A 13,464-nucleotide genomic window follows, 5' to 3' on the forward strand; every position below is an offset into this window, starting at 1 on the left:
CCCTGGAATTCTCCTCACATTCTCACAAAAGGCTGGGCAGAATGAGTGCTTTAGAGTCTTTGACTGTCTAGTGGCGCTTTAACAGAATAAATGGTGCTGGGTAGTTTGGGGTTCTACTTCGTTGCTTTTTAACGAGTTTGTTTGGGCTTACAGTTTGAAAAGCCCGAAAGGGTGCGCTGTCGCTGGCATCATAGCGGACGGTGGCATCACGCGTCGGGCGCCTGTGAGAGAAATACAGTATATGACATAACACGAGACGAGAAGTGGGGAGGGACTGGGCTCGCTCTTCTGTCACCAAGTGGCCCTTCCAAAGGTGAAATCCCTGTGACCTAATTCCCTTCCGCGGGTCCCACTGTTTGATTGGGTGGGTGGGTGATAGTGGTAATCCGTGTCGAGATAAGATGGTGTAAACCAAGCTAGACTCATGATCCTCCTGTCTCCGCCGCCAATGTTCTGAGATTACATGTATGTGCCACCATGCCCATTCTAAGATTCCCCACCTCTCACACCACCACACTTAGGGTACTGCCGAGCTTTTGGACTAAGCTCGCAACGCATGAACCTATGGGCAACAAACAGCAGCCAGGCCATAGAGGATGGAACTGTAGGGCCCCAGACTCACATTATGATTCACTCAGCCTCTCCACTTAACACCCCCGCTTTCCGCCCTTTACCCCCGGGACATGACCAGCAAGCGAGGCCTCCCTGCCGGCCCTTCTTGCTCATGTAACCCATTGTTTTTCTTTTCTTGACGCGCCTCGCCTTCTGTGTGTGCTCCCTTATCACAGCTGCAGAAAAATCTGGATCAAAGCGAACCTCAGAAACGGTCAGCTTTCACTTTACTGAAAGAGTGCTGAGCCCATAGCAGGTTTGATGCGCCAGCCAGTAGCATTTCTCTAGTCCTCAGTGGTTGCCTGTCACCGATGACTTGAGGGAGTTGAAAGCCTGAGTATGGCCCATATGGGAATGGTAGAGTTTTCCACCCCTAAGGGTTCTTGGTCCACCCTCAGGAGGAACCTGCAGCCGCGCACAGCCATGTACACAGTCAGACTTCCTTTCTAGGTGCCCTGGGGCTGGAGTTGGGACACTGTGTTGCAGGCATTCTGTAGGCTCCCAAGCCCTGGAGCTCAGGCTGCCTGGAGGCTCGAGTCACTTTCTGAGCTGCCTTAGGCATTGTGCATAGGCTCGGCCAGTGCCCTGGGGGAGAGACTGCTGTTCTCCATCCTCCTGGCAAACATAGGAAAGGGGTGTGCGTGTCTGTTTTTCCGTGATCTACCAGTTGTTTTTGCACCGGGACCCTGGAAGAGCTTCAGGAGGAGGAAGCCTTTTAGTACCACTAGGCATCCAGGTCAGCATCTGCCACAGAACTTAAGACACACACACCAGACCCCCAGAGCAGGTGAGCTCAAGAGTTTTCTCTGTGGTTTAATACCTGAGCAGTTTTTAAATCTCTCCCACCCGAACCCAAGCATGCTTGCATGATCTCGAGGTCATATCAAGAAGGGACTTCAGAATCTGGAAGCTAATGGCTAGAAAGGCCAGAAGGTGTTAGCATTAATGAAACTGTCAGCCTTGCCTGGCCTTTCCTTCCACCACCCCCCCTTCCTCCACACCCTTGGCAAACCCCAAGTGGCTCCCAGCCTGCATTGCACCTCAGGCAGGGAGTATGTTCCCGCTTAGAGCGAGAATGACTCAGCCCCTCTGCCTGTCTGACTGCAGTAGCTCCTGTGTTAAGGAGCTGGACAGAATCCAGGCAACAGGGGAAAGAGGGACAATTTGGAGGCGGAGACAGAAACTGGGTATGTATTTCTGGAAGGGAGGGCACAGAGGCTACTGAGAGGGAAGCTGTAGAAATGACACACATTGCTGGCCGCCGCCCTTCCTCTGCTCCAAGCACTGGTGGTCGCTTCCAGCCTTCGTCTTCCTCCTCCCACTTCTTGCCTTCCTTACCCAGCCTCAGCCGGAAAGGAAGAGCCCACAGCCCAGCTGGGTGGGCACTGAGGTGTGTGCGTTGCCTGGGCACCGGGAGCCCTTCCTCGGTAATTAGGAGACATGCAGATTAACAGCCTGTGCCGTTTTATTAATTTGGTAAATAAGCCAGAACAATTTCATTAGTGGCACATTAATGTGCTTGGGAGCAGGAGGGTGTGTCCCACTGTGAGGCAGAAGGTCCCTCTGGCTGTCCCAGCCCACAAACAAGCCAGGTCCAGTGTGTCTAGCATTTTGTCCCCCTGGGCATGATTGACTCTCAGCTCCCACCCCTTTAGCTCCATGATGAGAAAAAACACACACACACACACACACACACACAGAGCATTTAGGCAACTGTCTGTCCAGGTAAATTTGGAAACTACCCGGTACCTGAATACTTCCTGTCAATGAACTCCAGTATAAGAAACCCAAAGTGTTTTTAGGGAGGGCGGAGAATGAAGGAGCGCACTAAACAGGGGTTGATCCCCCAAACGTGCAGAGCTCAGTGCACAGCTTGACCAAACAGGACAGCTTCTGCGTGGAACCGACCCAGAGATGTCCAACCTGCCCGTGAGCTCTTGGCATTAGCGATGGGAGAAGAGGCGGTTTCGTGTTACCCCACTTAGTGCACAGATCGCCCTCTCCTTGTTTTGTAGTTAATGAAACTAGTCTAGAAGAGGTTGTTTGGCCTGCCCCGGAGCTCACAGCTAGTGCAAAGGTTTGAACCGTCGTCCTTCAGATTCCCAAATCCATGTACTTTCTAATCCCTCCCAACCCACACTCTGCTAAGATTTTGAGTAAATTTCAAAAAGCTGCATTCCCTGGTGGAACAGACGCTCTAGTTGTAGGATGAAGACGGTTAGGAATGAAATAGGCGCTCCTGCCACGTAGCAGGGAAAGTGATGGAGAGAGGAAGCATGTGTATACTGACACTCTTTGTGTATTTAACTTATTTATGTTGACTCATTTAATCGCAATAAAAAACCTCCTGGGGTAGATACTACTGAAATCCCAAGTTTCTAGCAAAGTGTATTGTTATTTGCTTGCTTGTTTGGTTTGGTTTTTGGTTTAGAGAAGTAGTTCACCAAAGTGCAAGCAGGTAGTGGGTGGACTTGAACTCAGGCCACCTGTCTCCACAGTCCACATTCTCTGTTCTACACTTAGCTCCCTGAAAGCCAGAAGAGGCAAAGTGATCCCCCACATTCTTAGGGTAGCCTTTTGCAGGTGGTACCAGAAAAGGTGATGTTGAAGCCAAGGAGAATACAGCTCACTGGTCTCGCCCAGGTGTTCAGCAGCCACAGAACCCACAGTAACTCCACCAGCCATCAAGGGCAGAGAGAGGTGCTGTCAGAACAGCAAGGAAACCAACCCAGAGGTGTCCTTTGACTCCTGATGGTCACATCACATCTAATCTTCAGCTCAGCTACCCACCCCTGAGAGTCTGACCGGAAGTACTCGCCTCCCCCAGAACCATATCCCCCTAGGTCTCCGCTGTGTTATACACCCAACGGGAGACTGAGGAGCCACCATCTGTCTGCTACTATATAAACATACACATACCCTGAAGTGCCTCCACGACCACGACTCCCCACATGTGTAAACAGCAAATGCCCACTCTGAGTACGGCAGTCCATGGTCATCACCTAAGATCTGAGTTCCTTGGTGTTACCTGCATTGTAGTAGTCCTCCCACAGAAACCATTGAGTCCAAATCAATTTACAAACACTCCCAAGATGCTGCAGAGACTGTATCAGATAGCTTTTTGCAGTTTACACAGCACTCCATGGATAAGATCTCGGTTAATGCTTGCAATCGCCAGTTGGGCAAGAGGAAGTTTCTTGTATATTTCACAGGAATAAATCTCCAGTAGCTACTGTCTGTAATTTGAGGCAACTTGTAAGGAATAGCTCTCCCTACAGAGATCTATACGTAGTCAGTCCTCATCATTTGCAGGTTTTGTGTTTGCAAATGTACATGCTCACTAACCCCAAAATCAATCCTTGTGCTTTTACAGTCATTTGTAAACAAGCAGAGTGGCAAGAAGCTTGAATTACTTGGCAGGCACATTCCCGCTTAGGTCGAACAAGGAAATACAGCGCCTTCTTTTTGACATAGGATCTCATGAAGCTGGGGGTGGCCTCAAACTTGCCGTGTGCATGAGGGTAACCTTGACCTCATGGTATTCCTACCTGGGCACACACCCCCCACCAAGTGCTAGGATTACAGGCATAGCGCATAATGACTAGCACTTTGAGGCTTTTGTTTACTATTTATTTTTAGATGGTAATATTGCTACAGAGCCCTGGCTGGCCTGGAACTCTGTGCAGACCAGGGTGGCTTAGAACTCTGCGATCTGCCTGCCTCTACCTCCCAAGTGCTAGGATTAAAGGTTTGGTCAGTGCAGTATGTCTAGATAACTCCGCCTTCTTGTTTTCATTCTCAGAGTATAAATAATTGTTCTCTTTGTGATCTGTTTAGTGTCTTGAGTTTTGAGGGGAGCAATCCTCTTTCTTAATGGTTTTTTTTTTTTTTTTTGTCATAGAAAATAGTCCCAAGCAAGAGTGCATCAAGAAAGCTGAGATATATCTTAAAGAAAAAATAATGTGTTACATAACTGTCATTCATGCCTGACCTCTAATGGTGCTAGGAGCTCAGTATAAATGAATCAGTGATACATATTAAATAAGGTGTTTTTAAACAGAAACACATTTAGACCAAGGTTAGGTATTTGACAGACAGTTAATAAGAGACTCCCACATTCCTGAACCTTCTTTTCTTTGATTGTTATTTTTAAAGAAAGAATCTATTTAACTGTTTTATGAGCATTGGTGCAAAGGTGTCGGATCCCCTGGAACTGGAGTCACAGACAGTTGTGAGCTGCCGTGTGTGTGTGTGTGTGTGTGTGTGTGTGTGTGTGTGTGTGTGTGTGTGTGTGTGTGTGCGCTAGGAATTGAACCCAGGTCTTCTGGAAGAGCAGCCAGTGCTCTTAACTGCTGAGCCATCTCTCCAGCCCCCCTAACCCTTTTATTCCCTCTAGGAATAATGGTTCAGTATTCTCTAATTCAGTCCTCATGGTCATTTTGTAACACTCGTAGATAACAAGAGTGGAGTGTGTGGACTCAGGCTGTAGCTCTGAGGTAGTGGAGTAGTCTAGCACGCACATAGCCCTGGACTGATTCCCACCACTGCAAGTGGACAGAATAAAACCAGGCGTAGTGGCACACTCCTGTAATCCCAGCACTTGGAAGATAGAGGCAAGAAGATCAGGAATTCAAGGTCATCCCCAGCAGCAAAGTGAATCTGAGGCCAGCCTGGCCTTTATGAGCGCCTGCCTCAAAACACAAAAGGCCTGGCTCTGTGTAGTCTCTTTCCTTCTCTCCCTCTTGTTTCTGTGAGCCTATCCGTTTTACACAGCTGCCTGTGTTGCCTGTGCTAGACCCTGAACTCCCATGCTCAAGTGATCCTCCTGCCTCAACCTCCTAAATATGCTAAGTAGCTAGAACTGTAAACAAACACAGCCATCCTTGACTCTATTTTGGAGGAATGAGGGGGAATACCAGGGTTGGAGTCCTAGAGTTAAACAGAGAACTAGGAGTTGTGCTGGTGTGGATCCTCATACTGTTACAGTCATGCCACAGATCCCTGGCAGTCAGTCTAAAGGAGAGAGGGCTGGCCATGCATTCCACTCCGGGAGCTCCTTGCTTAACCTCTACTCATGAGGGCCACAACTCTGCATGCCAGAAAAGTCACAGACTTCCAGCACCTATCAAGGCCTAGGTATATCCAGAAAGGTAAAGCTGTAGTATGGAGCTTGTCTGCAGAGACCAGGAGCCAAGTAACTCAGGAGTCTGCAAAAACAGTAGCCCAGACACCTTCCCCGGAGAGCCTTTGTTTGATTGAGAAATTACTATGTTGTTGGCAGTTATAATTAAAGAGGAAGCTGAGCCCTATCGGGGACAGCTTCACCTCCCTCTACAACCCCAGATAGAACTGGTGGCAGCACACCGCCCAAGGCCAAAGATTTTTTTCCTCCGCTGCTGGCTGGGCCGAGGGACTTGTCAAGCCCAAGTTAGCACATCGATCGCAGGCAGAAAGAAGCCGGATACATGTGAGGTCTGAGCTTGCTTGCCAGGGAGAACCCACTGCTCCTTGGTGGATTGGCCCCTAGCTGTGGGTTCTCCCTGGGAAGCCCTGGAGAAAGCATCTGGATTCTGGCTTCAGAGAATGTGGTGCCAGTTTGAGGTTTGCCACGTGTAGTGAGGTCTGAGCATGGCACTGTGTAGGATGAGAGAGATTGTTCCTGCCTGGTTGCCTCAGCAACCCATCTCTGAGCTCCTTACATCAGTGCCAACAACCCAACCCGCTGCAGAAAACCACACTGGCCCACTGCAAGCTGCCTGGGGGCCTGCCAAGCCTGGAGGGATGCTGTGTGGTCTGGGCAGGGGGCATCCTGTGTTTTAGCAGGGAAAAAACACTTGGCTACTGAAACTCTGAAACATGACCTGTCAGAGAAGGAGGAAACTGGCGTGGGCTTGGGCTCCATGTTGGCTGGGAACTAAACCAGCCCTGTTTGCTTTTGGCTGGGCACATGTCCCCTGAGCTTCCAAACACAAGGCAGCCAGCCCATCTGTTTTTCCCACTACCACTACCACCCCCCCCCCCCATTCCTCTGGGACCTACTGCTGCTTCTTGGCCTTCGCCTATTTGGTAAAACTTGGCAAATTAAGACAAAGGAAAGGTGATCTTCCACAGTGACATCATGCCCATCATGGTTTTTTATCTTGTTACCGCAGACCTGATGGTCCCTTCCGCTCACCATCCTCTCCCTGCAGGACACTCAAGTTTGCAGCGCCCTGGGCTATTGAGAGGTGGATCAGGTGGATCAACTCTTAAGCACCACTCCTCGCTCTCCTTCGCAAGCTAATTGGTACACTTGGGAGCAAGGAGAAACCTTTTTAGCACCTACCAGGCACTAAGCGCAGATTCTTCCCGCTGCTGTAGCTCTGCTGAAGAGCTACAGGGCCCTGTCTAGATGGTGGAGGGGCTGGCATTACCTCAAGCAGAAAGGGGGGGAGGGCAGTACTCCTGAGGCTCCTGGGCTCCTGAGACAAGCTGTGGCTGCGGCGCACTGGGCCCGATGCAGCAGTACAAAAAGACAAGTCATACCGCCTGCGTTTCGCCGGCTCCGCCCCATCTAACTCCACTTCCCTTCCCTTGCCTCGGTTTCCCTGCAAAGTCGACAGTGAGGCCAGGCGCAAGCTGCACAGTATTGTCTTCTTCAGACCCTAGTGAACCCCGCGCATCCCCTTCGTTGCCACGCCACAATGTAAACTGGCGTTTCCACTCATTAGGATTGGGTCCTCGGAGCAACATAGTGATGGAGAACTAGGAAGAAGTCTGGGCCCTGCTGTCCTGGCCCTTCCCTTTACCTTTATCTCTGTCCCTCCCCGCCCAGCCGCCTCGTTCTGCTTTTGTCACCGGACATTTCCCCACCTCCTCTCAATCCTTCTAGCCCTCTGCCGCTGACACCAGCCCGGGCTTTGAGAATTCCCGGGTATTTAGACATTCATTTTATTGCTTAATCGAGCTTGAAGCCATTTAAATTAATACAAGTTTTACATTGAGCAGCAAAGGCTTTTATGGGCCCCTCTAGCCGAGGAAGAATGGGGGGGGGGTCGAGAAAGACTCAAGGAAGGAAGTTATCATGGGCCATTGCTTTTGAGAGGTAGGGTCAGGTCGCCCTCCCCAAAGGACACTGCCCTGAGCTACCCACTTGGAGGAACAGAGTCTGTGCCAGCTGTGGGGTCTTGGGGACGGAACCCTCCAGGAAAAGGTCCTAAAATCCTTCAGACTCTGGCACAGTATCTAGGCTGTGGCAATAACCCAACCTATCTACTTTCCCTTTTGAAGGGTGACCTCCGGAGTTGCCCTCCTCCCCAAACTGCCCAGTACGCTAATGCATCTCCACCCACACCCTCCAAACGTACCTGTCCTCTCTCTCTCTTCTCCCTCACTTTCTGGAAGCCTCTTTACTTACCTCCATTAAACATTAATCCTTGCAGTTCTTCCTGGAAGAATTCAGTCTCCCTTTCCCCGAGGATTATCTTACTTCTGAGCCTGCCTGTTTTCCCCCACAAGAGCTATGGTGGATGAGGAGCGGGAGGGTATACCATGTCCAGTCTTCTCATCTCCCTCCTGCACACACATGCACAACTAAGCGGGGGGGGGAGGAGGGGCTCCTTCAGGCAAGGTGAGTCCAGTGCACCCCCAGGAGCTGCCTGCCAAACGGAGCGGAGGAAAGAAAGCTGGGCCATGAGACTAGAATGCTACTCCACACAGCTGCGGGGATCGACCCAAGTGGGCCAGGGAGGACATGAAGAAAAGACAGACGCACGGCACAGAAAAGCTGGGATCGGGTGACCCGGCTCTCTGATGGAGAAGCCAAAGCATAATGTGTATAATTATATACAGTTGAATAGGAGGCAGGGTTATTACATAGAGATAAACAAGAAGGCAGGATTTTTACACAGCTGCACAAGGAGGCAGGTTAGCTAATCCCCCCTGTAGGCGCCGTCCTCAGGCTGTAAACATGAGTGGTGGAGAAAGCTACGGTGGAGAGTTCGTGCACTCTGTCTGCATTCACATTCACACTGGAGGAAGACTCTGTCAACCCTCTGAGCCACTTCTACAGGACTGAGGCTTGGGGTCCTTGACCACACTGTGCCCGCGACAAGAATACATTCACTCGGAGCTCCTGCTTCTACCCGCTCCGCTACGTAGAATGAATGTGGACGTGACGGGCTTGAGAGCCTTGCTGACTCTCAACCCTCGCACATGCAGAGCTGTGCCCACCAGCTGACGCACGCGTGTCTTTTGTCCCCAGGTGGAGGTGGAGGTGGAGAGCATGGATAAAGCTGGCAACTTCATCGGCTGGCTGCACATGGATGGGGCTAACCTGTCCGTCTTGCTGGTGGAACAAGCGCTTTCCAAGGTCCACTTCACTGCCGAGCGCAGCACCTACTACAAGCCCCTCCTATCTGCTGAGGAGGCCGCCAAGCAGAGGAAGGAGAAGGTACCAAGTATAGCGTGTGCTTTTCCTTACCTATTCCTTCCCACATGCCAAAGGGCCAAGGACAAGGTGCCAGCTTAAGCCCCTTTGGTCATAAGCCTGCTACAGACCTGCAGTGAGCCAGGGCTCCCAGCCTGGAAGAGTCCCAGATCTACAGCAGGACACTGTAGTTGACCTTTGAGCAGCACAGGAAATGAGCCGGGTACCACCGGGGAAGACCCTGAGGTCACCCTGCCCTTCTCTCCGCCAGTACCCACCAAGGGACTGGGCAGCCCACCTCTGAATTTCCTTCCTGCTGCTCTGCAGGGAGATGCATGGAAGCCCTTAGAACAGCAGATTTACAGCCTATCACTCTGCACTGAGGAGGCAAGGGGGGTGGTCCAAAGCAGCTTTTGGAAAGAAATTGACTGACTATTAAGGAACTCCATGGCTTAGGGATGGGAGTTGGGCTAACCCCCTCCCACACTAGCCTGTCTCCATTGACTTATAGCCTGTCTAATAACGGGATAAATCAGCCAGCCACCAATCTGTCAGGGCTCCTCTGTGCTTGAAGAGGGTTTCCTGGGACAGCCATGCTAAACTATAAATTGTTCCAAGAATAAATGTTTCCTTCCCCATAGGGCAGCCATCTGGCTTGAAATCCACTTTCCAAAGCCAAAACACCTGCCGATAGGAGTTGGGGGCTTTGTGGCCCTAAACACACCGTATTCTTCCTCAGGCCAAAGCAGCTACTTCCTGGCTCGGGACCTCCTTCCTCTTTCAGTACTGGACCTAGGCATCTCTGTCTTTAGTCCTCCTCTGGGAATTAGGACAGGTGTCACTCACTTTGGTGGCAGAAGAACAGGGATGGACAGACTCCAGGAGGAAGTGTCCCAGAAACCCAGGCTTGGCATAAGAGGCTGTCTGTGGTCTAGAGAAGCTTCGGGGCACCAAAGGAAGTTCCCTTCTTCCTTGCTGCAGTCCCTGCTCGCTTTCACCCCATCTCCTGAGGGCGGTGGAGGAACCCGGCAGCCTTGGCTTCCACAGGAAAGGAGAGTCACACTCTTTACGACAGCTGAATTTAAGACTGCCACCCCTGTGTCATCTGTCTGAGGCACAGTGGGTCTCCTGTTACAAGGCTGGACTGTCCCAGATTACCTGCATAGAGGGCCAGATTGGCAGCAGCGAGGGCCAAGGCTGCAAACTAAGGGCGGCGTCTATGCCTAGGGCACAATGGTCTGCCACTCAGCTCACGGAAACTCACCGGGGCCTAAAGCTGCCTCCCCGGGTCTGTCCACTCACATTGGAGGCCCAAGAGGGACTTGGGTAAGGACAGGGACCTGGTACCTGGCCTGAGAGGGCTGGCCAGATTCCTTGCCTTGTATAGCAAGAGGCGTCCTTATTTATGGCACAGTAGACTCATCTGAAAGAACCCAAGTTGTCATTCTGTTGGTGCCACTTGATGATGCTAAGGAGTAATTACCAGTGATTAATTACTTACATGAGCTGCACATTTTCATCCCACTCCAATTAAAATGCAGCACACAACTCTCTGCACTGGGCCACCTTCCCCGTGGGTCCCTCTCCTGCAAATCCCAGTCCACTTATGAACCAGAGGGACCAGCCTGGCTTTCCACCTCCCTGGGGGGGTGCTGGTTCTGGGGCAGAGCCTTGTCTACAGAACCTTCTAGTGACTCTCAGAGTTGGCAGCTGATGAAGGAGTTTGGAACCTGGGTATGGCAGGTGTCCCCGACATTGCCCACTCGTGACCTCCCGAGGGCTGCTTCTGCCACTGAGAAATAAAGGGTTGTGGCTCCTTTACAGTGTGCAAATGTTTATACATACAGGCTAACCCAGGAAAGGGAATGCTGAGAGACTATGTGAGACCAGGTGCGTGCAGAACCGTTTGGACAGTGTGACTGTGCATGTATGCATTAGTGAGTGCATCTGTCTGGAGGGGCCTGATGGTCCTGAAGCCTAGAAGCTGCCTCTTCAAGAGCGTGGAGTACAGACTAGGATCAGAAGCTCACTCTGGCTGGAGAACTCAGCTGCCTCCCTGTGTCCCATAAGACCCTCCCCTTCCTCTGCACTTAGGGGTTCTGGACAGGAACAAGGAGGGAGTCACTGGTGGCAGATACCCCCACACACATTCTCTTTCCCTCTTTCCCTCCCTCCATCCACTCCCTTTCCCCCCTCTTTCTATCTCCCCCCCCCCCAGCAGGACTTTGAACAGGGCTGGATTGACCATTGATTAGTTTTTATTGAGCTTGACCTCCCTGCTGTGCGTTGAAGGCCTCTGCCACCCTGGCTCCATGCCAGTCACACCCTTAGAGCCTAGTGAGCAGGGACATTAAATAGGATTTAGATGAGAGAGAGAGAGAGAGAGTGTCCAGCCAGTGGATTCCCTGTACACGTTTCTTCCCTGGCAGGGAGAGGGTCTGGGGTTTCCTGGGAAGAAACACAAAGATGAGAAAGGACCAAGGAAGGGTTCAGAAACCTAGAAGAGACAGCCCCTGCTCCTGACCCATTCTGACCTATTCCTATGCCCAGTATGATAGGCTCCTTTCCTAATGGTAACTCCAGCAATGGGGGGACCCGAAAAAGCCGCAGATGTACAAGGAACCTGAGAAGATCAGAAACTTGCTTTGCAGAACAGCCTGGAACAAGAACAGAGGAGGGAAGAGGCTACCATAGCCAACGCTGTGAAGGGTCACAGCAGTGCCTTGCCCCAAGACAGGTCCACCGTGACCCTAGCTGTGAAGAAGAAAGCACCACCATCAGCTCAGGAAGACATCTCCACATTAATACACTCAGACATGGCCCAAGATCAGGGGAGATTAACTCTACCGGGCCCCTGGTGTGCCTAGGCCCTGCTGCTGAATCCAGACTCACATTTCCCTGGATAGCATCTTGGCCATTGGGGTCTCTTCCCAGCTTCTCCTTCTGTCAAGAGCCTGGGAGTGAAGGAAGCCCTAGCTCTGAGTAGCTATGTACACAGTTACTGCTCCTTCTAGAAAAGGTCGTTGAATGTTCCTAGTCAACTTCCCATGGGTCCAGGAAGAGGAGCATCCTCGTAAGATTCCCCCAAACAAGAGCACAGCAGAGATGTTGTGGGCAAGTAGCACCTGTGCCCAGGGGCCATGCCTTGCCAGTGTGTCTGTCTTTCCTCCTGAGATAGCGCCATACAAGGGCATTATTAGACCACAGAGGTTGTCTAATGTTCTAAGGGTGATGACCACACCCCTCCCCGCAGACAGGCTCCATCGCCCCAAAATAGACTTGGCATTTACCGACTTGCCTAGGCTCACTGGCTGCCGAGTCCCAAGGGCTGGCTGTGCTGCCTCCTCTCCCCTAAGAGAGACAAGGGACCCTCATGGCTTCACTGCAGAATCAAGGTTCCTGTCCTGAGGAACAGCTACATCTTCCACCCTGGGATGCTTCTTCACAGCCTCTGGTGCCTGCCATCCCATGGGTAGACAGCTTGCTTTCGCTGTCTTCTCAGCCCAGGAGGCAGCGTGTCCTCCCTGGTCCTCCAGCCAGGTGTCCATCCTGGGGCAGGGGGCATCTCTCAGCCTCCGGTTTGCATCATTGGTGACCTCAGCTTGCCGCCCACCTGAGCCTGTGATGAGCAGCGCTCCACCCCCTCTCCCTGGGGAGGGGGCCCAATGCTGTCGCCCGAGGCGAGGCGCTTTCACTTGAGGACTCATTAGCAGCTTCTGCTCTCACCCTGTCAGTCTGCTCCAGATTCATCAGCACAACTGAGGAGCACCCTCCCCAACAGCCACAGCCCAGGAAGCAGGGTAGGGTAGGAGGGGGGTCTCTGAATGGCTCCCAGAGCCAGGGATGCTCTCTGTCAGCAAAGCTGAAAGCTAGGAAAGGAGGCAGCTAGAGAAGAGTAGGCCAAGCAGGGGAGGGGAGGAAAGAGTTGCTGCAGACAACTGAAAGCCAGGGTGCTGAGAGACGGAGGGTGAGAGGCGTGGGTGCTGGCAGGCCGGGAAGACTGCTGGGTCAGGAAGGTGGCTGGCGGGGCCTCCAGCCTGTTTAAAGGCAGCGATGACAGGCTTGTCTTAGAGACAGTATGAGTCCTATTGATCTGCAGGGTTCCAAGGGCTCTAGAGGGCCCAGGAGCCCAGTCGATAAAAATGACTGGCTGAGTAGACACCTTGCAGACAGAAAAGCCTAGGAAAAGAGCCCCAAGCCTTATTTGACTATCCCCCCCCCCCTCCCAAAGTCCTCCCATAGGGAACTTGACTAGCTAGAAGTACACCGGCCTGGGAATCCTTAGGGGAGACAGCGCTGGGCGTTAACATTCCACTGCCTGCTTCTCCTAGCCAGCCAGGGTTAGGGCTGGCCTGTGTCTTGAGTCTCTGGGCGATGGGAGAACAGTAGTAGAAGTAGTGATGGAGGCAGATGTTGGCAGCTGGCGGCCAGCCAGAGTACAGCTC

The 13,464-nt window shown here is 52.0% G+C and overlaps 1 protein-coding gene across 1 annotated transcript in view; it reads left to right on the plus strand.

Annotated features, from left to right (window-relative positions):
- Window positions 1-13,464, plus strand: part of Snd1 (staphylococcal nuclease and tudor domain containing 1) — a 395,467-nt gene that overhangs the window by 372,501 nt on the left and 9,502 nt on the right. Inside the window, exon 17 of the mRNA XM_051175794.1 lies at window positions 8,855-9,043. Coding sequence (XP_051031751.1) covers window positions 8,855-9,043 — 189 coding nt within the window. The remainder of the gene's footprint in view (window positions 1-8,854; window positions 9,044-13,464) is intronic.

The sequence above is a fragment of the Phodopus roborovskii genome, unplaced genomic scaffold (genome assembly GCF_943737965.1).
Source record: "Phodopus roborovskii unplaced genomic scaffold, PHOROB, whole genome shotgun sequence".
In the NCBI taxonomy this organism is placed as follows: domain Eukaryota; kingdom Metazoa; phylum Chordata; class Mammalia; order Rodentia; family Cricetidae; genus Phodopus; species Phodopus roborovskii.